The 27781-nt window shown below is 33.9% G+C and overlaps 1 protein-coding gene across 4 annotated transcripts in view; it reads left to right on the forward strand.

The window, feature by feature from the left end:
• Positions 1-27781, forward strand: part of LOC146531935 (uncharacterized) — a 103977-nt gene that overhangs the window by 73610 nt on the left and 2586 nt on the right. For 3 of the 4 annotated variants that reach the window (XM_085196959.1, XM_085196956.1, XM_085196957.1), the window contains exons 4-11: positions 17428-17551; positions 23763-23850; positions 23966-24695; positions 24949-25161; positions 25418-25525; positions 25765-26087; positions 26724-26865; positions 27146-27608. In XM_085196959.1, the coding sequence (XP_085053085.1) occupies positions 17428-17551; positions 23763-23850; positions 23966-24695; positions 24949-25161; positions 25418-25525; positions 25765-26087; positions 26724-26865; positions 27146-27608 (2191 nt within the window). The remainder of the gene's footprint in view (positions 1-17427; positions 17552-23762; positions 23851-23965; positions 24696-24948; positions 25162-25417; positions 25526-25764; positions 26088-26723; positions 26866-27145; positions 27609-27781) is intronic. The other variant, XM_085196958.1, reaches the window with a different exon arrangement.

Consider the following 27781-nt stretch of genomic DNA (forward strand, 5'->3'; position numbering starts at 1 on the left):
CCACCGATTTCTACGAAATTTGAAATTTAGGCTCTTTAAAATATTTAATTGAACATATGTTTCATGGTTTACTAGAATTCACCCCCTAAGGGTGCAAATAAGGGGTTGAAAGTTTGTATGGAAAAATCTTTAAATCGCCACCGATTTCTACGAAATTTGAAATTTAGACTCTTAAAAATATTTCGTTGAACACATGTTTCGTGGTTTATTAAAATTCACCCCTAAATAAGCAAGCGTAGCTGCGCGCGTCCGCTAGTATACAATAAGATGTTAGTTATTGGAATATTACCTAGCATTATAAAATAATATAAGACATAAGCTGGGATACCATGTATAAATAGAAATAAATAGAGAAGATAAATTAAAAAAATAAAAGGAATAGCGAAAGAACGATATTTTTTTTAATACATTTTAGACGATAACATAGATAAGTAGGTATACTTTAATTCGTTTTCGTTACTTATTTATACTAAAAAAAAACTTTGCCTTCGTTTCTATAAACAAAAGACAATTCCAAGCAAGACGTACGTTAGTGTGTCAATAGTTATTAAGTTCAACTCGTATCATTGTTCCCATGGCGCCTCTACCAATGGTTATTGCCTTTATAACCTCAGTGTATCGATAAACTATGGCGTGTAACTATCGTGTTTTAGATACGATAGTATATTATATTTGATATGGCAACTTAAATATTCGACTTATTTTTTTCTTCTTTTTAATTTGACATTTCAACAAGTGTTGCTATTAGTTGCTTTATTCTCCATTTTTGGTCAGTTTACATACTCAGTTTACTATAAAAATATTTTTTTGTCATTGTCATAGTATAACCTATCAAATGAGACAACACATGTCATCAATAAGATTTAAAGCTTGATTCTTAAAAACGAATAATATTTTAGATCAGTCTTGGCGCAGCGCGGCGTTTAGTTCCGTCACTTAACACGCAATGCTTGTAGATCTTAATAGAAACGGAGTATTTTAATACTAGATTCCCAGGTTCCGTTTGCCTACCTTGCTGAAAAAAAACATTTCTACTATTATGATGAATTGTTTTTATCGTAAATTAATAAAATATAATGTTTGATTATATAACTTACATATGAAATTTTAGATTACTTCCTCTGAAAACCCCAAAGTTCACCAATGTCCGTTCTATTTGTATTGGTCCCTCGGCGCTTTATGTTTGTGACGTGTGCGAACTTGTGTAACGTAGATTAGGGATTTATATGAATTTTCACATTTATTTATCTAGTCATTCATGATATAATAGGTTAATATGTTAAAATATTCGTATTTTATCTAAATGTTTAAAATATTGTTTCCATTTTTGATTAACAATCGAATTAATAAAATAAACAATGTATGCTTCCAATAATTTCCCAATTTATATGCAAGTATTTATAAAATGCAGAATCTTTTAATAAAATTATATTATTATACATATATTCTGTAAAAACATAAGAATTAATTTCTTAATAAAGAAATTAATTGATATTAGATATAAAGAGATATATGTGTTGTTAATTAATTAATTAATTTATACAAATTGCATTAGGTATCTCAGCTATGCCTCTGACCGCAGCCATCAAAGCGTGCTTTCAATTTAATCACCGTAATGATTGTCTCGTACTGCCTTACTGATAATGGATGTAGTTTCTTGTACATAATATCAGTAGACAGCGCACAGTTTTAGTGCTAACCAGTTTCATAAAAGAGAAAGAGAGAGAGTGAGAGAAACAGAACATTATAATTATAAATTGTTTGAGTAAAAAATCAAAATAAATTAGCTTCACGCTAGTATGTAGTAGGCAGAGGGGGCCTGGTGATAAGACACTCCGTTTCCTACTTTCCGCCGAATTCCGATGGCATTCAAGATGACATAAACGAAAAATAAAAATATAAATTTAAGTAATATTTCATTATCTCGAGTGGGGATCGAACCCACAACCAGTCGTGCTTACAGTCACACACTTATGCCCCTCCACCACGACTGGCTTCTCTTGTTTCAATAAGTACACTTTATTTGTCGATGCATTCTAAAAGCTGTTTTACTCATGGAGACTTATATTTATTTTTAATGAGCAGCTCAGAAATGCGGGAGGGTCGCTGTTTCAATGTTCCTACATCATAATCGACGTCACAGAGGTTACGTAAGCACTGGCGGAGAGTGAGGAGGGTGGGTTAATTTGTTTTGCAGCAAAGCAGCCAGTGGAAACATTTCGAAGGAACTTTATAACGTTGAACTGGAGTCGTCATGCGCTTTCTTTGCACGCGTTCGGTCATAATTTCATTTTCTCCGTCGGGTTTCATAACCCATAATGCTCTGTCTCCCTCGGATCCAGCGAGAGGAACAGAGATGGCTGTATCTGAGGAGGCTATAAAATTGGTCTCATAGAATCTTCACCTTTAAACCCATCTAAATAAGTTCCCCTTTTCGGTTGGATGTTGTAGTGTCTTCCGCTCAAATGGTGTAGAACACTCTTGGAAGTTTTCTGCTTCATTTATTAGCGCGATGTCGACGCGGAGCCAATAAAGCGGGACTCGCCACCCTCTCCGGAGGATTTATGAGTGGAACTCGTTTCAATTCCACTAACAGCACTTCCTTAATTTGAATGTTAATTTTTAACAATTAAAGCTGTTTAGATTGTTATGAATTGTTGTTTTATTTTGAGGGTTTTACATTCTACGCTTTGACAAAAACAATTTTTTTTGAACAATTTTAAAGTGTGTAGTGTTACACACACACAGTGGGTAGTGCTTAGACGGTTTGTAAGAGGTGCAAGTTCAAATCCCAAGTCTTCTAATAAGTTATTTAAAATAATATGAGATTAAATTTCACAATTCTGTATGAGCATCATTCTATAGGTTATTGTGGTTAACGAATGTTGGCTATAAATCGGCTGTTTTACCGCGACCCTAATTTAGGAGCCCTAATAACTCGTGTGGATGCCGTTAAGCATAAATGTTATATTAATATTATATAGGCAGCGGCACGAGGGTGTCACTGTAATGGGACGGTTTTCGGTTCGATCCCCACTCGAGGAAGTGTAATAAATATTACACTTCGATTAACTTAAATAAATATTTATGTTTATATCTTCATTTCTTCGCTCTGGTGTAGAGGCAAAATTCGTTCCTGCAGAATTCGGCGGAAAATGGAGAACGATGTTTTTTAACACTAGGTTCCCTCTGCCTGTCCTTCTGTGTGCGGGATACAGCGTGAAGCAGTTTTTAATATCATACAAAAACATTTATTATAAGCCAAAAAAAAGAAACACAGTACTTTTCTAAGAAACCAATACGTATAATTCGAAGACGTTAAAAACGTTACTCTTTCTGCACTGGAACGGAAATGTCATTGGAAGGTCGTCGGACTTATTAATTGTTAGTATCTTAATTGAATGTCGGCTTCCAATTACAACCGGATTTATTTTGAAATAAAATTAGTTGGCTTTAAATATACGTATTGATGATAGTTTTATTCTGTTTTAGTAATAATAATAGGTTTTATTTGTATGGTATTATGAGTGATAAGTTGTGGGTTCGATTCCCATTCGAGGGGATGCAATTTAATATTTTTATTTCTTTCTCTTATATTTAATTTCTCTGGTAACGAGGCAACGCGAGGCGCTGAGTTCCACTGGAACGAAATGTCTTCACACTAGACTCCCAGGTTCCGTCTGCCTAGCCTGCTGTGTGCGGGATAAAGCGTGAAGCTGATTTATTATTTAAATTTTTCACATTTGTATGTTTCTAAAAGGTTGCAAACTATTCTTATAACTAGATAGGTACTTAAATTTCATATACAGATATTACATATCTCTTCATATACCAATTACAATCAAATTTAATTAAATTTAATTGGTCCTTGTTATATCTAGTTCAAGAAATGTTAGATTTTATTTTATTAGAAAGAATTTATTATAAGAATTTATACAACATCCATAAATATTAATCGAATCAAAGCGAAGGATATAATTAAACTGAGTATTTTATGGCCCTTGTGTCGTTTTATAATCTGCCATGAAATGTTTTTATTTCATTTACAGCCGCCATTTTGTACGTCTAAAATGCATTAGTTGGCTCTTATTTTCTACCTGTTCAATGACGTAATAAGTTAGGGTTTGAAAAAAAATTGTAGGGAACATCTGTTGTTAAAGTTAATCTTGTTAGTTATTGTTTTGGTTTTAAACAATAATAACAAATAGTTCTTTCAATTCTCAATCATTTGTGTTTTGTTAAATGTAAACGTATTGAAACCATATGGTAAATCCAGAGATATTTATTAATATTTATAGTTTGCTATAAAAGAAATGTAATTATTTACTTATAATACTTTTGTTTTCAAAATTTAAGTTTTACTCTTTTTTATGAATAAAGCGTGAATTACCTTTAATTGTAGTTTCTTTATTTTTCAGGTAAGCTCTCATTTTCTGGAAATTTAACACTCACACTACACATATGGTACAGGTATTTCTATGCTTTATAATTTGATATAAATACATTCTTTATAAAGATATAATATACTTATCTAAGTAATATCTAAGTACTGACTTCTCCATGTTATATTAAAAACATATTTTTATTATAAAAATTGTACTTATTGAATAATTTATTAAAGAAATGCATACGTATTATTTAAAATATAATAGTGAGAAAAATATTATAAACGCTTTAAAGGAATACGGACGACTTGCAGTTCTAACCGGGCCTCCTGGAAACGTTAAAGGTTTATATGTTTTATTAACACGAAGTAATAATAGTCATTTATAAATATCTGTAAAATCTATAGTAGCTTATAATAATCTAGATTTCATTTCTTATCATCTAGACTTTATCTCTAGTCTATTTTTAAGTCTTTAGTAATTAATTTTATAGATAATACGAATTAATGTTGGAAATCCTGTAAGTAGATTTTAATGGAAACCTAATTGAAAAGTCATTAATACGTAATTGAGTTTAATTGCAACTGCATTTGGAGCTGTCAGCCGGAGCCTGTGGTAATGGGATTTTTTTTAATTTTTAGAGATTGTTATTTCTTTCGCCTATACTTCATCTATGCTTTTCCGCGCATAGCAACATAGGCAGAGGAAATCTGGGAACCTAGTACTCAGATACGTTGTTCCCATTAAGACACTTCCGTCCCCCACTTTCCGCCAATTAAGTTGTGGAACTCACATTTCATTATATGTATACTAGATATTTCTTCTGATTACATTTTATTATAATAGATATTACACATAGTAATTACATATTAGGCTGCTATTAAGAGAGCAATATCAATTATTTCCCATAATACATTCCTAATGAAATAATGAAACGTATAAGTCTTTTAAACTAACAAATTGCACATTTGTATGACTGTTAATTGCGTCAAGCGAAATATTTAATCAACGTTTGAGGCGAACCGGCGTCAATATAATCCGACGCAGGTAACAGTAGCTAACACGAAAATCCCCAACGCCATTTTATTTACTCCGGGGGAGTTTTCCTCCTTTGATCTCCCAACATTTTCTTGCCCTCGCCTTTAATTATTTCGCCTTTGAACCTCCCCAGCGCGCTGTGAATTTTAAGAGGACTGGCAAAATGGACTCTTAATTACGTCAGACTATTCTATTTGCCATAATTAATATGTTGTTAGTTACGTAGGTTTGCTTGTTTTTGTTCTTTTTTTGGTGAACAAATCGTATTATTCATTTGTAAGAATGCTATTTTATATTGTTTTCTCGTTTTGCCCTAATAACTGAAAACAAATAAAGTAGGTAATGATATCATTTTTTTTTGTTTCTCGCAGTATCCCGCAAACAGAAGGGCAGAGGAAACTTAATGTACTAAGACTCCGTTCCCCACTTTGAAATGAAAATATTCAATATTTCATTTTCTCGAGTAGGAATCGAACCCACTAACACCCGCTCTCACAATCACACCCTTATGGCACTGCGCCACGACCACCCTCTATAAAAATTTTATATAAAAATAAATAGACAATACAAAACTCACTGAACCATCGCGAAGAAAAACTAGTAATTCACCAACTTTAATGCAAGGGACCGTGACTTTACAAGTCTACTCTACTTCTTGACGTATGTTACATTCATCTCGCATTCATAAAAGACGTCTGCCCTATATAGAGTAGACTATCAGCCATATATATGTGTGAGAAAATAGAAAATCTTTTTACTTTTGCCTTTTAGTACGTTTCGTCTTCTCATAGTGCTTTGATATTGTGCATCAGCTAAGTAAAAGATTGGAGATGTTTATTTTTGACTTTGTAATGTGCTCTTGAAACTGTCTTAAGTGATTCTGTTTGTATATACTAGATTTAAAGTTATATATGTAATTTTATACATTATCTAATCGTGTCAATATTATACTGTTAAATTTCTAAAACATAAATACTATTAAACTTAAATAGGGACGTATAAAAAATAAACTTTACACAGATTATAAAATAAAATATCAAATTGCAACACTTTAAAGCATAGATTAAAAATATTCATATATAAAAAAACCCCGCAATATACTACTTGGGTCGTAAATTTAATAGAACATTAAATAGCAAACATTGTAACTCGCGTGTCGCCACCAGCACCATGTTGCCGCATAAAAAACCAATATTATTTAGAATTTCCGCTCCAACTCCGGCTGTATTACAATATCATTCGGGCCATAAACGGATTTATATTTCCATAAACTGCCAACCAATTTTGACCCCTATTATCCTGCTCGGCTTCCATTTACCCTCCACCTCTCCTTATTATAGTTAACATTGTGTTAGAAATTCGACGTCCATTTTGTTTTGCACTATTATTTTACACTAGCATTGATAACGTTGTTTTTTTTTATATTAAAGTGTTGCCTTAATTAAAAATAAATTACATTTTTTTTTGTATTTAATAGTAAAAAAACTTTTAAAGTGATAACTTTTAATGGTTTTGTTGATTAACATATTATACTCTTACAATAACGTTTTATCAGTGTAATTTAATCGAAGCCTGTTATGATGAACCCACGCTATTTTAAGGTATTCGTGTTTCATGAACATTAATATTTTTTTAAAAGCCATATTCATGCCGGTGGGTATGGGTACGTACGGGGCCGAAAGACTATTATTTTATTGAGGAAGTTGGCTCAGGTCGCTCGTTAAACGCCGACTGCGGCGATCAAGTTAATCCATTACCATTTTATACTGTCGTAAAGGTTTTCACGACTACCGTCAACTGTTTTCAAACTTTATTTGCTATTATATGATATATAATAATATTTACCAATTGGTGTTTGCGTTGGTGGGGACCCTACCATTTGTTATTAATGGTATTGTTAGAGCAACGTGCTTTATTGTTTCTAATATCATATCTATTCGTTTGCTTATTGCTTATTCACAGTCGTATAACATTACATGAATACGTAAGTAGCGTTCTAGTTCATGTATGATACGGTTTAGGGATTCTTTTTTTGTCAGCTTCACGCTGAATCCCGCACACAAAAGAGTAAGCAGAGGGCATCTAGTGTTAAGGCACTCCGTTTTCCACTTTTTCGTTTCTCCACTAACGCCGCTTTTGCTTCGACACCACCGAAGAAATGAAAATATAAACTTAACTAAATATTTTATATCCCCAGTGGGGATCGAACCCATGACCAGTTGTCTCACTTTGTGCCCGTACGCCACTACGTCTTTGGATATGTTGTGTGATTCTTTCACAGTAAACATAAGTTCAGATAAAATACAAAGAGAAAGTATCTCTAGTGGAGGGTAGATGAAGTTTGCGTGCGAATTACCCGGTAACAAGGCGAGGAGGGCGCGGTAATCCCGTTATCGGCTAGATATCCGCACCGAAGCCTGCGGTACTACGGGAAACCACAACTTTTAGAACTACACTAAAAGCCAACTTTAGCTGGACTACACTTTAATTGTTGTTCTCCCACTAAGGAGATTAGCTCGTGATAAAACTTGGAAAGGAGTTAGTGTTGATATAGGGTTTACATTATTTTCAACAGATGTAGCGGATGTGTTTTACGCTTACAAAGCTTAATGTAGAATTCGTGTAATATTCAAGACATGTTTAACAATTTTAATTTATAATTTAAAACATATATTACTCAGATAGTAATATATACCAATTTTATGTATATGCAAGATATAAATTATTTTGCTTACAGCTGCCATTCGCCTCGGTACTCTATAAAATGATATTTTGCCAGAGAGTTTCTTTAAAAATTCATAAAGTCAGCATCTAATACACGTTGGCGGAATCATGTTTTTAGTGTTGTACGAGTACAGGCAATTTGTTTTCCTCGCTAAAATAGCAGAACAAAGAAAAAGCTAGGGAAACCTTGTTAACTTTTTAAAACATTCGTTGTCTTTCATGCATAATTCAGCAAGTCTGGCAATGTTGGTACGTATAGCTGCACACTACACGAATAAGGACGAAACGGGACACGTCCGTATGTACGTATTCGTATAAATAGTGCAATGTCGTCCTATACACCCGCAATCCATGAATCTACGTCCACGGAGCAGCATTTGGCCACCACTCAACCCTTCTCACAATTGACATTTTCGTAAAGAGCCCCCAACCCTTTGTTATTCGGATGAAATGTGAATTTCAATGAAAACGAGGTTAAAATTGCTCGGGCCCGACGTAGCCGTAAAAAAAGAGAGATTTCATTACGAGCCATTGTTGTGTTACGATTTTCACGGTCCATTTTCTTTTCAAGAATTGTTAAAGCGGAAAGGTTATGGTTTAATATTTTGTATTAGTTACGGACCTGCGTCTCGAGGAGCTCCTTGAATACTTACCAAGAGTAATTAACTTAAAAGTGCTGTTATTGTTTTTTTCGCTTGCTTTTACGCAATTAAAAATAATTTGAAATAATAGCCCGAGCACAAAGATGCGAGACGCGACTGGAATAATTTAAAAGCTTTGTGAGTTAGCTAGCATCTTGTTTCATTAACGCGCTTCGCTGTCTCGAGAAATATTTATATGAGTTGGGAGAATCATGAATATTTACATTTCGGTCGGTGTTTTGAGCAGCTAATTTTATCAACTTTCTTATATTTAACAAACTTGTGACTTCTTTATATTTATGGATGTTCTAACTTTTAATTAAGAAGAATTCATTTGACTGTAACTTGGGTGGCTTAGTTGTTGTTCCCATCGATGATCTTAGGTTCCCTCAGCGTGTACCTTTTTTACCATCTTTTTGACCATCTTTGTCGTTATTTATTCTAAACTAAATCGTAAATAAAGATTTGTATTAATCTGTCTCAATCTTTCTTTTGGACAGGATAAAAATCTCCTTCCGATATAGCGTCCGTAAAGAGGTTGAAAAGGGGGAATAAATAACATGTCTTCGAAAGAGTCACGAACGCCGCGGCCACTCGTGCCCGAGGGTGATTTAGAGGGGCAATCGGTGTGCGCTTCGCTTGTTTATTTTTGTTTTCTCAGAGGGAAATGGGACAAAACGTAGATAGCGTTTTATGTTTTCTATGTTAAATGTCAATAATTTTATTGAATGATCCATTTTCATTTATTTTTATGTATGAATGGTAAATGTATTTAGTTCTTTATAAAAAAAAAATTCGTTAATAGGAATATTGTGTTCCCTTAGTACTTTATTTTTCGATTGAATTTTGAAAAAACGTTTTTAAGAGGCTTGTCATCACGCTTTGGCACAACGTCCGACTGTAAAAGCGACAGGTTGTTGATTCGATTCCCGCTCGAGGTAACTAAATATTTAATATTTTTATTTCCTTGCTCTAGTAACGAAGCAAGAAGAGGCGTTGAGTTGCAATACCTTAAGATTGCGACGGACAGTAGGAAACGTAAGCGTCTTAATGGGAACGAAGTGTCTTAACACTACGTTCCTATGTTCTTTCTACCCTGTCTACCCTTCTGTATGTAAATAATCCTGTTTAACATCATTTTTCTTTTAGTCGAGATTTCTTTCTTTTATTTACTAAGCGAATTTACGAAACGTTGTGCGTGTTTACACCAAATTAAACAATATTGTGGGTAGCGAGCGAATATAATAAGAGTTTTGCCAAAGATATGAATCAGATTTTCTTTGAGCTGAAATAAGTAAGCGAGAGATTATTACGCTTTTTGCAACACCCTTAATATGGCTCCGTGCCTCCTCCGTAATTAAATATCTCGGGCGTTTTAACGTCATTTTTGTTGCTTATAAAACCTTTTTTGCTTTTATGAAGTCGAGTTTCATTAATATTATTGCTTTTTATATTTATAATCTACGTTACACTGAAAGTTTATTTTTTTTTATTATAATCTTGAATTTAAAAAGATTTTGAAGGAATATTTTTCGTTTTTCTGCATTTTATGCATCTTGTCGTATAAGCCCAACAAGTTTTCTAGTGATATAAATATTTAAGATCTTCTTACTAATCGTAAAAAAAACTTAAGAATTAATAAGATATGGGGAAAAATGTAGCGTCTAGACGATAATGAAACTTTTTTTTCAATTACGTATGTTGAAATACCAATGATTATCATTGTTGTTAATTATATATTGAAATTTTATAGAATTAAATCGGATTAATGTTTGAATCGCTGATAAAGTTCTCATCATTAATTATGTAAATGATCTTCGAGCTGTCGAAGCCTTGTAAAGATACGCTAATAGCACTAAATGTTGATAAAAGTATAATTAAATTTAAATATATTATTTTCTCTGTCTTTGAAAATAAAACACACAATATAAATATATACATAAATTATTAAATAATAATAACTATATGTTTAAAATAAACATAATCAATGCAATAATAATTAGTTTATAATTTGTATTTTGGATCTTATGTTTATTTATACAATTTGAGTGTTAGATAAAAAAAGATATATATTTTAGTCACAGATATCGTCTCCGTAAATAAAACTTTATTGTACTGAAATTATACAAATATAATATTTTATTATTTTTATTTACTTTTTATTTAAACTATAGCAATACAAAAGTGTTAAATCAAAACTTTATTTAACAAAACCACGTAAGAATGGTAAAATTCCATAAAATTATGTCTGATCCTAAATATAGATAACAGCTTTTGTTCTAAATATATTGTAGAAGAATAAATTTATAATAATTTAAATATCTTGTAACCTCGTTATCTCTCCCTTTCCTGTTATTTGTACTTTTTATACCTTGTCTTTTAATATCTATCATGCAGGAATTCGAAGCAAGTTCGATTCTCGTTTGACGTACACTCAAAATGGCTCGGTATGTCCGTTATCTCTTTGTGTCTGCATTTTATTGTCGTATTAAGTTCTCATAAATAATAATATGAATAACTTTGAACAATCTATAAGCATCGTGTAAAGTTTTTCGAGGCATTCCTATCTTCATAACTCAAATTAATAATGTTTATTCATAAGCTGTTTCGATACGACGTATGTACCCTAAGTAATTTAAAAACAAAAACCGGTTAAGTGCGAGATGGCGAGTCCATCGAGGCTTCCGTACCAGTTTCAGCATGAATGGAAATTACATTGTAGACGAAATTACATTGTAGAGAGGTGTATTTCTAAAAAATATCTATAAACTTCTCCTCTTTTCGTAATTTTTTCTCTATCTTTGTTATAAGATATTGCTTCATATCAAATTCCAGATTTTGAGTTTAGGGGGAGTACCCTGTAGGTCTTAATTCCCTTGCGAGTTTCGATAATTTCTGGAAATTTTGCGGCATAATCGGCTCTATTGTTTCATTGCGTTGGCTTAGAAGTTTGTTTTTTTTCACAGCTCTAAGGGACAGTACACCAGTTCCCAAGAAATGAAGCTGAAATTTATATCAAATACAGATATAATTTTCAACTTCATTTCCAAAAAGATTCTTGACAGACGAACGGATAACAAATTGATACTATAAGAGTGCCGTTTTTCCTTTCGTAGTACGGAACCCTAAAAAAACAGGAATGGTATTTACATGTTTCATTTTTTTTTACAGTTAATTAATTTAACAAAAAAAACCTGTTAACTGTTAATAATTATCCTTAAGTTAGACAATTCTCATGCTGACAGTCAATTATCGTTTCATCATCCATTTATAATTAACGGTACAAACATTAACTTCCAGCTTTAACGATATAAATAAAGCTGTAAAACTAAATAATGAGAAGGGGTATCGCTTATATCCAATTCCCAAGCCTTTAATTATAAAATTGAATGTTATTTCGTTACAGTTATTTTTGTTTTAATTACCAGAGCGGCAGCCGATGGAGGGAGGTTTTTATTTTTAATTAATACTGCCGCGACTCTGGACTCTGGAGGGTGCGATTGCTTTCAGTTTTATGCCTTTCAATTCGTTTTCACTAATATAATATTTTATTTATACATTTACTGGTGCTTGTTGTTATAATTGGAATTGTACAATTTGAATATAACGAAATATATTTTTGGGGAATTATTAATAATATAATAGGCAACTGTATGAAATGCTATGTGCTATTTAATAGAAAATACAGGCAGTTATATGTACATTTTTTTCGTAATCATAATGCTTTTCTGGCTTCACGTTATGTCCCGTAATTGTAGGTTAAATATCTACAATAAATGTACTTTAGTTATTATAAACACAAACTTAAAATAACAGTAAGTTAAAGTTAATCAATCGTTCTAGTCTATTAGCTCCCACAAATGGTCATTGTCACCACTTACCTCATAGCAGAAAATTTATGTTTGTCTAGTGTACAATAAACAAGACGCTCTAGACCCCGCCCTCCTATTTATTGCCTTTGGCACGACACGGCGTCCGTCTACTATGAATCTATACTTTAAAATATGTTAAATTCCTTAAATAATTTCTATGATTTTTTTCTAACTTACTTCTCTGCATACCTCTTCCAACTCGTTCACTGTCATTAACCTATTCATACATGCCCTCCAGAGGGCCATGCGTTTTACATGACCTTCTTCCAGTATCTTTAAAATTGTGTTTTCGAAGGTCAACCGAGGTCTTCCCCTACCTCTCAATTTTTTTTCTATCATTCCATGTTTTTACTATACAATACGATTTGGTTACATATTTAAACAAAATCTCAGTTCTAAATATACGACAGCTGCCAAATATAAACGACAATAGATAAAAGACAAATTATCGTTCACGACCCCGCGCCAATGTTGCTTCCATTTTAGCCAAAAAGCATGAGTCAGGGGTTTCGGAGACGGTCTCGAGCCATTAGGCATGTAGGTGTCTGTTCGGTGCGAGGCCACAGAGACTACAAATTAGTTCCTGCGACGCGGTTCAAAGGGAAATCTTCAAACGTCTCCCTTCATCGTCTTAATTGAAGTCTACTCGCTCATTACATTCTCGTCCCGGCACGCTCCTTTGTTTCTGTCGCTCGAATTGATTTACTATCTATTGTCTTTCGACACCGCCGTGCCTCCGAGACTTATTTACCGAAGTTATATTGAAATGTTAATGCGAAACGAAGTTTTTTTTCAAGCACCCATAAAGTTCGCTCGGCGAGATAAAACGGCAGCTGGCAACCCTTGTTTGCTGTAGACTCGGGGCGAGCATTGACGTTGCTACCCGCGACCCCTCGGCACAATACCTCCCCTATTCCGATTTACGACGAGCGCACAAAGGATTTAATGACGACATGCCGTGTCGAAATATTAATATGCGGCCCAACTACAAATAAACATACGAGTTCGTGTATTGTCTCTTGTAACGGACGCCGCGTGGGCGTAAGACGATCGCACATTTGTCTTCGTCTAACAATGCAACGTTTATACTATTTATACTCGACGCGTGGGTTACGAGTTAATCGATGATTTGTTATTATCGCTTAATACGCTTATGTGATTAAATTCCTTGGATTTTATATTACGTTAAACAAGATAGAGTTTTAAAAGAATTATTTCGTAAGAATGTTTAAATTATTTTGTCGTGGTGAACTAGCGGGTAGCTGTAACATGAAGGTTATGGGTTCGATTACCAATCGGAATTTTTGTATAAAGGCAAATTCGCGGTGTAGAGTTCCGCCTCGAAAATTAGACAAAAACTGGCGAACGGAGTATCCTAACACTACCTTCCCTCTGCTTACACTATTACTACCCGATAGTAGAAACTGGAAAAAAGAGAAGATGCTTATATCATTAATCGTTATATAAAAACTCCTTCGATTTAATACTACATTAAACAAGACAAAGTTTCAAAACAATTATTTCGTAAGATTCGTCACAGCGATAAAAGCTTAGATCTTCTTTTATAGCGCAGTAACATTATGCGTGTCTAATGGTGTTCATTTATAGAGCACATTGAACCAAACGTTACGTAAAAGATTAGCTCGTTCAGCTGTCGTTCGTACTACGTAGGGGGTTATCGTGTAGGCACTTCTACTTACAGTCTAGACGCTTATGTTGTAAAATAGGTCTCGCATTATCATATGATACATCTGCCTTTTGGAATTTATTAAGAAATAAATGCTAATTTCCAGACCAGTTGCTGTTTAAACATTATTTGTATACAGTAGCTAGCTAGGCTTATCAAATTATAATTATCGATTTTCGTTAAAAGCAATTAATTATACGGCAATTAATTATCTGGAGTCTTTATAGCGGTACATAAAGTCTTTGTACTATAATTTATAAATAAATATCTTATTATTTTATTTAGAAGGTTTTTTAACGTTGTAAAAATTATGTTTGTAATATAATACAGAAGTTGAATATTGCCGTATATTTTGTAACTAAAACACATGTTCACAAACTTGTGCTGCCATCTTTTATCGCGTTTAAGCGTATTCGGTTTCATGACCACCGCGTCGTACATTGTGCTTCACTAGCATCCACATGCCTTATCGTTTCTGCTAAAGATGCTATTATAGCCTAAGATCACATTGCATAAATCTGCAGGCATGTGTTTTTTTAATGAAACTTATTTTTAAGAATGATATGTGATAGTAGAATAGATTAAACCATGGTTGCCTAGAAAAAATGTGCCGCAATCACCTTTAATTAAATTTATGGTAATTAGGTTTTGTTGATGAATTGCAGTTACTTGTTTTTTACATGAATCCAACATGATTTGGAAGAAAATCGTATAAGAAATTGCAAAAAGAAATGAAAAAAGAAAAGAAAAGGTTGTCACCTTTCAGTCGCAGGTCACTTAAATGTTGTTAATTTGCACTTAAGTATTTTTTAAATGAATTATATATCAAATTATAACTTATTTTTTTCACAATACTATAACACATGACTGCCTGTAAAATTACTGCTGCAAGCTGTGGTTGCCATAATTTCAATTGTTTTCTTCCGGTTCCGGTTGACTATGAGCATAGAAATCTTGTTTATTTTTGTTGTCATAATATTGAGTTTATACCGAATCTGTTTTCTAAATACTAATAGTTTCTTCTGAATTATCATTTTAAAAACTACTGAATTATTTAATTTAATAAATAAAAACAAATATCGGTTTACTAAAGTATTAATTACGTCATGGTTCCGTAATATAATGAAGAGTGACTATTATTGTGTGTATTTTAGGAAAATATGTTATATGAAAATACGTTTCCATAAGCTGTAGGTATATCTTCCTCTGCTCGTTTTCTTGGAAAACGATTTATGCAATTATTTCTTGTATGAATCTTCATGGGAAAGAAATATATGTATTAGAGATATAATAAACACAAGCAATATTACAAAGATAAATTTGAAGAAATTCCGACAATAATGCCGACTGATAAAAGCTATTTATGATTTATGACTAGTCGTCGGCAAATATCAATTGGTTGTCTACTTTTTACTATAGACAAATATTTTGCGGCGCGATACAATGCAATAAAAAAATATTTTCAAAGATATATTGTTTCTAGGTGCAATAAAAGTGCAGATGGCCTAATGAGACTTTTTGAGAATTTTACTTAGTATGCTCATTTCGTTTTAAGAGTGAAGACGTTTTGGCTTAACTTTGATTTTAACATGAAAATGAAAATGAAAATGTGTTTTTTGTGTGACAGAGGTGAAAAAGTAATTAAATTTAACGACAAATCACTCCAAAAGTGTAAACTTATGTTATTATTTCGCCAAAAAAAGAGTTTTAAATACAGTGACATTGCTTTAAATAGTAAAACGAACAAAATATATGGTTATCACTTACAGTGTTATAAAAAGTTCACTGTTCTGAAACAAAAATACAAGGAAGAATTTTTGAATTATTTTATAAAGCAAATTGTGAGTATAACTTAGTGTTTCATATTATATATTTTTCTCTACGTAAAATCCTTGTTGCCTTGATTATACTATGTTAAGGACGTCAGGAGTGATACAGATTTATTATAAGTATAATAACAATTTTTTCATATCGAAATGCTATAAAAACATCAAAATAGACAAACGCAGGGCCTTGCGCCTGAAAAAAGGTGGCACCCATGGTTTGCGGCTGACTGAGAGATGACAGTCATTCGTTTTTCAATTACTTGTGAGAGATTTTTTAAACGGATTTGAATTATCATAAAAAACATATAACTGCAATTCATGAACAAAAACTAATTACCATAAACTTAAATTAAAGCTGATTAAGGCATATTTTTTATCGACAACCATGGTTTAATCTATTATTCTATCTTTTATCATTCCTAAAAATAAGTTTCTTAAAAAAAAAACAAAAACTGCAGACTTATGCAATGGGATTTCGTACTACTAAGTTCTATAAATATTCCATAACCGTACTATATTATGTTTATGGTGGGCGTACCGTTCCCTCACATTAGTTGTTACCGAGACGTGAAAAGATTTTAATATCGGAAATTCACATAAAATTTTGTTATTTTTCCAATACTACTACATTTGCGAGTCGACATCTCCGGATTCACTGCTGGGATGCTCTAGTCCATAATTTGCGATGCCATTAGCCGTGGGTGGGAGAGAGACGGGTGACATAGCCGCTCTACTCTGGTATCGGCCGCTGAATGTAAATGGCTTCATTTGATTATGTTCCACACCGTAAATGTTCTTTGCATTCATGCAATCCCAGTGAGTACTGCGGACGATTGTCGCTTCTATTGGCGGAGGAAAAATACGATGGAGAATTACTGGACTCTTAAAACTAATCTTTTACTCGGAATCGTTATTTATGTCGAGTAAACGACGTTATCGAGATTAAATCGATTAATTTGTTATTCGATCAAAAGCTTTATTATAATGTTCACTAAGGTGGTGTTGAAACATGACAAATTGGGATCCTGGCAAATATTTTAAACAATTTAGCGTTATTGAGTTTATTATATGACAAAATTTATAATATTTTTAATTATATCACTTTTCATATCTAATGTTGCCATACGACAACATTGAACAGTGTAAAGTTTAACACTGTACGTTTAATAGTTTAGATTTTACGACGTATGCTGAAACAATGTATAAAGTATAATAAAAAGGATTGAATAACAAAACTTATATTATCTTCCACAGGAGACAGCAGAAGTGTGCGTCGGCACATCAGTGGGGACGATCACCGAGCCGGACTGCCTGGGCCCCTGCGAGCCTGGTACCTCGGTCACGTTGGAGGGCATCGTGTGGCACGAAACGGAAGGTGGTGAGTTGTTACTAGCGCACGAACCCGCACCGTAGCGCCTCACTTCACACCTCCAGCACGCTTATGCACGCCTGGTACCTGTGTCCGCTTTGCGATCCACGCATATCCCTTTCATTTCCATTCAACTCGATCGATTTAATTTAAAAAGAGAATTTGACGTTCCAATTGACAATCCATTTTTTTTTATTGTAGCTTACGTCTATGTTCAAATCATAGATTAACAATAATAATAAGATACAAAATTCACAGATTAAATAAACAATTCTCTAACTACATTTTTTTTTCTTAATAAACAAAAGCTATTACGTCTACAGTAAATATAATAAAATATCGTTATAACTGCCATCCCCACTATTACATACTCCATCTAAGTCAAAATTCGTTTACCCCTCGCGTAGGGGAGTTTACGCATCCATCAATAATGCGATTGATGTTGAAACTTCCTTTGAACTTATCCTCATCATTTTAATTTGCGTAGATCTTTAAAAGTTTCAACACTTAATGCTTTTATATATTTGTAATTTGTAATTTTAGAATTATTATTTGTTATATCACTTTTGTTTTTAATTATGATATTGTAATGACGTAGACGTAGACATTTTGATATAATTTTAAAATAGTTATAATCTTTTTTCAATGTACATTGTACGTGTATACATTTTTGTATAGAGGAACTAACCTAGTTTGGCCTAAGTATAGCACAAGTGGCAGCTTTCATAATTTTCGCAATGTATAATTAAGCTTTTATTTAATGTTCTATATTAATATAAATTAAAAATGTTAAAAGCTTTTGAAATTAAAAGAATCTTTCATCTTCATTTCTTCGTTCTGGTGTCCAAGGCAAAAACTCGGCGTTGAGTTACGCCACTCAACACACAATGCCTCTAGAAATTGGCAAAAAATGGGGAACGGAGTGTCTTAACATTAGGTGATGGAGATACAGCGTGAAGCTGATTTATTATTATTAGATTTTTTCTTTCATCTTCAACAACTAATTAATATCTAATGAAAATAATGATTACTTACGGCCATAATAGCAATACCAAGCACACAATATAACAACGCATTTATATAATCAATCTTATTAACTAACAACTGCCTGCGGCTCCGCATGTCTGATATTTCAAGTCTCAGTTATTACAGTTACATCGATAATTACATTTAATGACTGTCTGGTGTGATGGTGTATAATGTTGTCTTGCTTCAAGCCATGTAATTATGTATATATATTTAGTTCCACTCCACCTTTACTACGACATGTCTATAATTGTTGCTATACGTCAAAATTATCTACGTCTTATATGTCAATATATTGTAACAGATAAAAGCAAACTTCTCCGAGTGATTAAAATGTTAACATCGATTTTATATTCAATAATAATTTTAATTTTTTTTTATTTATTGCTTTGGTATATGATATTAATTAAAGAACATGTGGGATCTCTTTGCAATTTGCTTATTATTATGATTGATATATGATAGCGGTTGCCGTATAAAAAAATATAAAACTCTAAAATATTGTTGGCACATTGGCAACCCGACGTGAGTTTACGACACGAGCTCGAATTAAATTTAAAATGGTCTTCATAAATATTTAAGTGACGTTTGACTGATTACACTCTGAACGCTCTGAACCCTGTAATTACTGGCATATGGGTAATTATACTTACTACTTATAACTTTTTAGTATTATCTTAAATATCTTTATATTTGTGGGTTCGATTCCCACTTTTCGTTTTTCATTCCCTCGCTCGAAGAGTTCGGCGTAAAGTTCCGCCACTCAATACGCAATGTCTTCACAATTTAGGGAAAAGTGGGGAACGGAAATGTCTTAATGGGAACGAAGTTTTTAAAATTGATTTCCCATGTTATGTGCGGGATACAGTGTGAAGCTAAAAATAAAACGATTGATGATATATTTGATATAAAACAAAATTTTAAACATTGATACATAATCGTCTTACTGTAAAGAATTTTGGGCCAATTCTTTATTGATATTTAATATTCATGAAATCTTATTGTGCGTATCTAAATATAAAATGCGACGTATCTATAGATATTTCTAAAGTGTTTTTCAAGGTATAATAAAACCTGTTTTAGAATTAATTATAATATAGATCAAATCTCAGTTGGTTGTTATATCTGCTATTAGAAACACAATACGTTCCCCCAGCCTTACTTATAATTATTATAAAACGCGATAATAAATCAACATCTGGTCGGCACTTCTTCCAAATTTATCCATTCTAACGAAGGGGAGGGGATTCACGCCTTACCAGCTTATTTATTTTAGTCTAATACCAGAGGGGCTAAGGGAAATTAAATACTGAAGACTTGCGGCGGTTTTATAAAAACTTGGATAATATTTTTACTCTTAGAAAATATTATATTCTTTATTATATTTAGGCAAGCTTAAGGTTTTAGATTTATATTTTTGTAATATAAGATACTGTTTAATATAGATATTATTAGATGATAAGGTCTATATTATTATTAGCTATAGTTCAGGTTTCATCTATATATATAAAATCGAAAGGTCACTCACTCATCACGAAATCTCAGAAACTACATGTGCTAGGAATCAAGACGGACGGAATCAAAATAAGACGGAAATTTGCAATATTCGACTCCTAAGGGGTTGTTTTTGGGGTTGAAAGTTTGTATGAAACTTCGTTACTACAAATGCTAGGAGTCTCAAATTTTGCATGGACGTCACTTATAGGACGTAGGTACTCATGGAGAGAAATTAATAATAACGTAGTTCACGCAGGCGAAGCCGCAGGCGGGTCGCCAGTATACGTATATAAATAGGTTCTGAAACTCTGAACTAGTTTTTACCTTTCTTGGTTTGGCTAACTTCACCAGATTGAAGTGGACGTAGAATATTTTACCACAATTTTAATATTACAAATAGATATTAAAGTGTAAAGATAAGATATGATTCTATTTTTCATTACTTTCCAGGAAACTTGAGTAACTTAGTAAAAGCTACAAAAATATCAGATTTTACTAAGTTACTCAACTTTCCAAGATTTTTATCTTGAAAAGACACAAATAATGCAAAATAACCGTGAAAACGATAACGTTCAGGCTAATTAATAAAAAAGTTAGTCTTTTGAGTCTAAATCACGAGGGTAATGGTGGGTTCGGGTGGCGACTTTAATTAACTTTGTGGACAAGCTCCAAGAGCTCTAAAGTTTGCTTTGCGTTGAATGGGTGTAAATGAATGCTCGGGCTGTTTGTATGGGTGGTGAGAACAATGGTTGCGGTCAGTCCGACTAGAGTCGCCCACTTACAAAAGACAACCGTCCATCTAGATTTTTGTTTGTTCAGCCCGCCCGGATACGTGGGAGAATTTTATATTGTTTAAACAAATATTTGGATATTATTATTTGGATATATTATTATTTTCTCTATATTTTTCATATGCGGTTTTTTTTATATTAACATAGGGATATAACCTACAAATAAGAATATTCTCCTAATGAAATGAAATTATTGAATATAAATATTATGTTTATTCATTTTTTTATGACGTTTATGTTAGTGCTTTATAAAACTTTTTTCTACGCGACGTGGCCTTAAATGAAATATTTCTGCATAATTTTATTAAAATGAAAAAAAAATAGAATATTACCAACATAATGGTAAAAATAAATCCTACACCGTACACGAGATCACAGGATAGGTAGAGAAGGAGAAAAACGTGAAAGCACGACCTCTCCACTCGACAACCATTAGTCAGTTGATTACGGCCCTGGGTAATTAGCACCCTAAATGAACCTATTTCAGAGTTCTGCTCGCCTGGTACGCTCGTAGCGATCTCAATCGGGAAACATTAGTTAGACGGTGCTGCCTGCTAATTGCAAGGATTAATTAAATAACGTTATTCGTGTTATTTACTTTGAATGATGAGAACGTTTTCTGTTTAACGTGGTATTAGAACGTAATGAGCGCAAAATAACGTATAATGATCTAGTTATTTACTATTCAGCTTTCGTATCGTCTTTATCAACTTTAATTAACAATTAACATAGGAAATTAGTAAGAAGTAAATAATTTAAACAGATTTCTGGAGGCCAGTCGTAGCGCAGGGGCACAAACGTGTGACTGTAAGCGCTACAGGATCTGGGTTCGATTCCCATTCGAGGAAATGAAATATTATATATTTATAATCTTCGCTCTGGTGTAGTGGCAAAGCGCAGTGTTGAGTAACGCTGATCTACACGCAATGCCTGATTTCGACGGAAACTGGGGGGCTCAGTATCTTAAAATTGTGCTCTCATTGCCTTCCCTATTACACGTGGGAAACAGCGTGATGTTAAAAAAAAAATATCCAAATAAGAATTGAACCCTCAACTGACTGTGTACAGCAAAATATTCCCATGGCTTTTAACATACATACACTCTAAACCCAAGATCGTTATCAATCATCCACAAAATACCGTCGTTGAAACGTTGAAAGATAATGACATAATAATAAGTGTCGTCCACAGAAGGCAATATCTATTAGCGACAACCGTACAAATCGAAGCGGACGCACGCAAACAAAAGGTCCGGACGCCTAATTTAACTTTTCCGTGACCGCCCGCCCGTATTAACCATTTACAAGCGAAATCCACCCCTAAATAATAAAAGCGGGGCGCGTCCAACAGTGCCCGGAGTTCGGAACTTCCATCTGTTCACTTTTTAATATTCCTGCTATCGTGCCCTCTTTGAAAGTTTAGTTTTCTTTTTAAATAACAAGAACAAAGTAAAATACAGTCGGTCGGTAATGATGAAAGTTTTGACAAAGAATATCATTTTATCATGTCTGTATTTAGACAAAGCGCACCTTGAGTAACTTTCTCAAATTAATTTTGTTATACCTCAGTCAGTATATTATTTCACTTTATTCTTTACTAGCGAACTACCTGTACGCGGCTTCGCCCGCTAAAACTTATTGTTATCTTATAACCAAATTATACCAAAATGGTTACATTATGATGTATAAGCTTATAATGCTGTAAAGTTTAATCTAAATTAGTTCAGTAGTTTTTGTATGAGAAAAAACGTACATCCCCATAAATTTTGACATTTATTATACTGGTAGGATGTTATTAAAATTAAAAGTGTTGATAAATTAATTTTAATTTATTTACGAATGAGCTTATCATTTCATTGACTTTAACAATAGCGTGCTCTTATAATACTAATGGCTTATACAGAAATGTTTTATGGATTCATTGTTTGTGAAACAATAAGTTGAAGGAGACTTTATTGAGACTGCATGATGCCGGCTACAGAGATTTCGTAGACTTTATTCTAATATTAGCGTTGTTTATGTTGTTTGAAGATCCATTTTTGCTTGTGTTTTGTCTGTTTGTTTGTTATTTATATCTGGAGTATGTCTTATTGAAGATATTATGAGGCCGATATTGTTAAAGTAGTTATGCTGTAATATTTATTATTTTTAACGAATTGAGAATAAAATATTGGGATATTGCATAATGTCGATTCGATCGGATATAAAATTGTAATTACTGATGCATAAGAATAATTAATTCGAAAAATTAATTTCTTTATAAAAAAATTGTCAGTATTTTTAAAATTACTTAATATTTATCGTTAAGGCCACTTTCAAGTTAATTGCCACATATATCACTTTAATGTAGTAGTATTTATACGAATTTAAATAAATGTGTGGTAGATAAGTACATATTTAAAAGATATCATATTACAATTCAAAGGCTTGTTGTAAAAAAAATAACTCACAAGGGATTAAAAAAGGGACGGGCCGAGTCCCTTATTTTATCTCGATTTGTTTATTCCACACCCGAATAACTTGCGGACAAATGGATTATCACGCACTCGCAACTCCGGCCGTAAAAGCGCTGAACGAAATTGTAACTCGTATGAAACATAAAAGCAAATAATATTGTGGAAAACTTTTGTACGAGCATGCAGAGGGATTAAATTGATTAATTAAATTTGCATAAGTTAGCACGCGAGCGTGATAAGCGAGGGTGGTTTGGGGTAACGCGGGCGTTTCTAAATATGCGGCTAAAGTCACGTTCCTCGCTATGCAAATGAGCGCCTCCGTGACAAATTGGATCGCCCCGCCATAACTCAACTGCATCCATTACGCCCGTGTCGGCCCCAATTTTAAAGTTTCGACATCATTAATCGGGTTAGGTTGGTATTGGATTAACGGTTTTTTTTATTGTTACAGGTGTTCTGGTAGTCAACGTGACGTGGCGAGGGAAGACCTACGTAGGAACTCTGTTGGATTGTACCCGACATGATTGGGCACCACCACGGTTAGTTGTCTTTTTAATTGTTGTGAACATGTGAGCTGAATAAATATATTAAAATATTACTTATAAATATGTAAATGAAAATGTTATAACAAATATTTTATTAACAAAATTACAGGTTTTGTGATTCTCCAACGGAGGAATTGGATGCGCGAACACCTAAGGGACGGGCAAAACGTGGTCGTGGTGCCGCGCCCACTGACATGACCAACTTCACGGAAACCCGTTCCTCTGTACATAGTAAACTTCGAAACGGAGGTGCCAAAGGACGAAGAGCTCTACCTTCTCCTACACCATTTACTCCACCGAGACCGGACTCAAAAAGGAAACGTAATTCTGATGCAGAAGAGCGTCCTCCGACTCCTAAAAACAAACGCCCACCTCCAACGCCATCATCACCTCCTCCAGACCCTGTACTTCTTGAATGTCCTGAACCTAATTGCTCCAAAAAGTATAAACATGCGAATGGGTTGAAATATCACCGATCACATGCCCACGGGTCTCCTGATGAAGATGATAAGGATGGCTCTAGTTCAGAACAAGAAGAGCCTACTGCTGAGCCCGCATCACCAGCTCGACCGCCGTCAGAGCCTGCAACGCCTGCTACACCAGTCAAATCTCCTACTCCTACAAAGTCACCCGAGGAAAAGAGTGAGAAATCACCTGAGAAGTCACCAGAGAAGCAGGAGCCTTTAGAATCCCCTCCTCAACCTCGTTTCGAGGAATTCGCTGCGACTCCTGAGCCTCAACCACAACCTGAGCGGCCTCCAACTCCTCCTGCTGCTGCAACGCCGCCTCCAGAATCAATACCGACGTTACAACCCACAACGCAATTGACTCAATTCAAGGTAAGATATACGTTTTATTAAATAACAATGTAATTATATATTTAATAGCATATTTTAGGATATAAAAATGAAGTAATATTTATTGTTAACCGATAAAAGTATGAAAATTTATTAATGCCTAATTTATTTATACTAAAACAGACCTTTGTGAGGCCAAGTGTACTCAAGCTGAGTAGACTAGAATTAGGATCTTTACTCCACCAAAGGCAGTTAATTACATTTATATTTCATAAAACCTATTAAAATGTTGTAGGTTAAACCCAGATCAGCGCTGATGCCGTCAGAGGAGCGTAAGTCAACAGAGTCACCGCCGGACGAGTCTCCTGGCAAACGTCGCGGGCGACGGTCCCCGACACCAGGAGTGCGGTCTCCGGCCTATTCCGATATATCAGACGACGCGGCACCTACTGAGGGTGCTGCTGATGCAGATACTGGGCATCGGCCTTTCCCTGTTTATCATCATCAGGTAGCATTTTTTTAAATATTAGTGGTTAGTAGTAAAATACTAAATACACTAGTGGTTAGTAGTAAAATACTAAAAAGAAAACAACAGAAAGTGTCATAATAATGTAGGAATTCAAGAATTAACCTGAGAAATCTCAAAGGACTCGAACTCGACTCTATAAAAATAGACTTTTTATATTTTAATTAAAAAGTCAAACAACAAGTACAATTCAAAACTCCTTAGAACAATTTGTTAAATATATATTTTGTTTTAACAGTATTATGGACAACCTCCATATTTACCAACGCACCCCGCGACCGCTCCCCCGCCCAGTGACAAAGGCAAGGAAGATCTATCGAAGGGAGACCCGAAATCTGATCTCAAGGTATTTCTTTTGTCCTTACTATTGTTTATTATTTCATTTATTAATTTAAAATATTATATCTTATAGAGTAAATTCATAATTATGACAATGAAGAAAGAAAGTAATAAATAATTAGACCCTTTCGGGTGAATTATTGAGCGGTGCTTTAGTAACACATTGCCTTAACACTAGGTTCCCTCTGCTTACCCTACCATGCGGGATTATGATAATTATTTTAATTTCGATGTTATCTTTTCTAGGATGGAAAACCAGATGGCGGTCCACAAAAAGTACTCCCACCCCACTTCTACCCGTACAATTATGTTCCGAATTTTCCCTACAACGTGGAATCCGGACCCCCGCCTGGGGCGCCTTTAGATGACAAAACTAAAGAGTCAGATCGATCTAAAACAACACCAAGTCCCTTAGATAAGAGTAAGCAGTCCAGATCATCAGAAAACAAGGATACAAATAGACCCAATGAAAATCACCAGATTTTGAAAGAAAGTATAGAAATAAAAGCTCAAATGGGACCGTACGCCTTCCAGAGACCGCCTCATGCGAGAGAAGAAGAACTAAGAAGGTTGGTTATAATTACATTATTAAACGAACGTAAGAACAGAACTTAACACCGCTATTTTTTAAGCATATCTAGAAATCATCATACATATGTTTTTTATACATTTTATGGCTTCTGGTATTTTCGTAATTATTATAATTTAAAATAATGTTATGCTACCAGCTTAACAGCAAGTATTGTAAATATATGTTAATAATATACCTAGTGGAAGTTTTTGTCATAATTATTACGTACAAAAATAAACTAGCAATATATTATGATTAACCTGATAGGACCCTCGTAAAAGCTCATTTATTTTAAAAAAATATATAAAAAGGTTACGTCAATAAAATTTAAATAGGCCAATATAAAAAATATTATCATACTTTTACGTTTAAAAAAAACATAAGTCATATATATATCTTTGAAATTATACTAAAAAATAACTTATTTTGAACCGATAGATAGATATTTTCATTTCTTCGTTTTCGCAAGACAAATCACGGTGTTAAGTTTCAAAACGCAATGGCTCGAATTCGAAATTCTCAATGGAAAAAAAAATCCTTAATGCCTATCCTCCTTTATACCGAACAATTCTTGACAAAAACACTTAACATATTATAAATACAAGTTAGATAATATTCTATATGTCAATTGCAGATACTACATGAGTCTAGAGCAGCGTCGTAAAGAGGGTGGTGACGGCAAGGCGGGCGCACCGCCCTCAAGCCAGGGGGCGCCGCGGCCGCAGCCCGCGCACAAGCCAAAGGACAAAGATGAAAAACCCAAAGAGGAGGTTAAGGTCAGTTGTCAATATTATTTTATTTGTATTATGGTATAGAAATTAATGTCAAGATTACTTTATTAAAAAAAAATCATATTTGTTTAATTTTGTAAAACCCATACATACATTTTTAAATTGTATCAAAATAAGTGAAATTACACATTAATGGTTTGTTTATTCAATACAGTAAAGTAAGTGTAATTAATTATAGAGGTTTTAAAACTTATACTTTAGATATACTCTACTTAATTTCTTATAAATTATTGAATGAATAACAGTATTAAATTTTATATTCCAGGTGAAACAAGAAGGTCAAAAACCAACAACGGAAACTCAAGGACCTCCACCTCCACCAACATCTCAATACTACTTGCCTCCTTACATGCAAGCACCACATTATGGGGCTCTACCCTTCGACCCCGTATACAGAGCACCGTTAAGCCCCATGTTAGTGGGGGGGTTCGGCGGTGGCTGGACGGTCCCCCGGTACCATGCCCCGGAAGACTTATCCCGGCCGGGGGCGCCGGGGAAGCTAGAATTACTCCCGGGGCACGGGCAATACGCATACGGGGGTCACAATGCCCACGCGCAACACAAGATACACGAGCTCCAGGAGCACGCCAAGTCCCCGCAGGGGAAGCCCCCACGCCCGGAGCCCCCCAAGGAGTCCCCGCGGTCGCCGCCCCCGCAGCGCCACGTGCACACCCATCATCACACGCACGTGGGGCTCGGCTATCCGCTATATCCGCCGCCTTATCCAGGTATATCACCATAAATATATTTTTTTTATATGTCTCGAGGAGTTTCTCAGATTATAGAATGTAATGTGAAGTTTTGTATTGTGAATATTCTTGTTGTTTAGTTTTATTGTGTGTTTAGATTTTTTAAAATTAATTAGTTCTCTTATGTTCTCTTTTATGCGAATGATATTTAT

Source organism: Heliconius melpomene, chromosome 14 (genome assembly GCF_056956725.1).
Source record: "Heliconius melpomene rosina isolate 202511_hmr_F chromosome 14, ASM5695672v1, whole genome shotgun sequence".
Classification (NCBI taxonomy): domain Eukaryota; kingdom Metazoa; phylum Arthropoda; class Insecta; order Lepidoptera; family Nymphalidae; genus Heliconius; species Heliconius melpomene.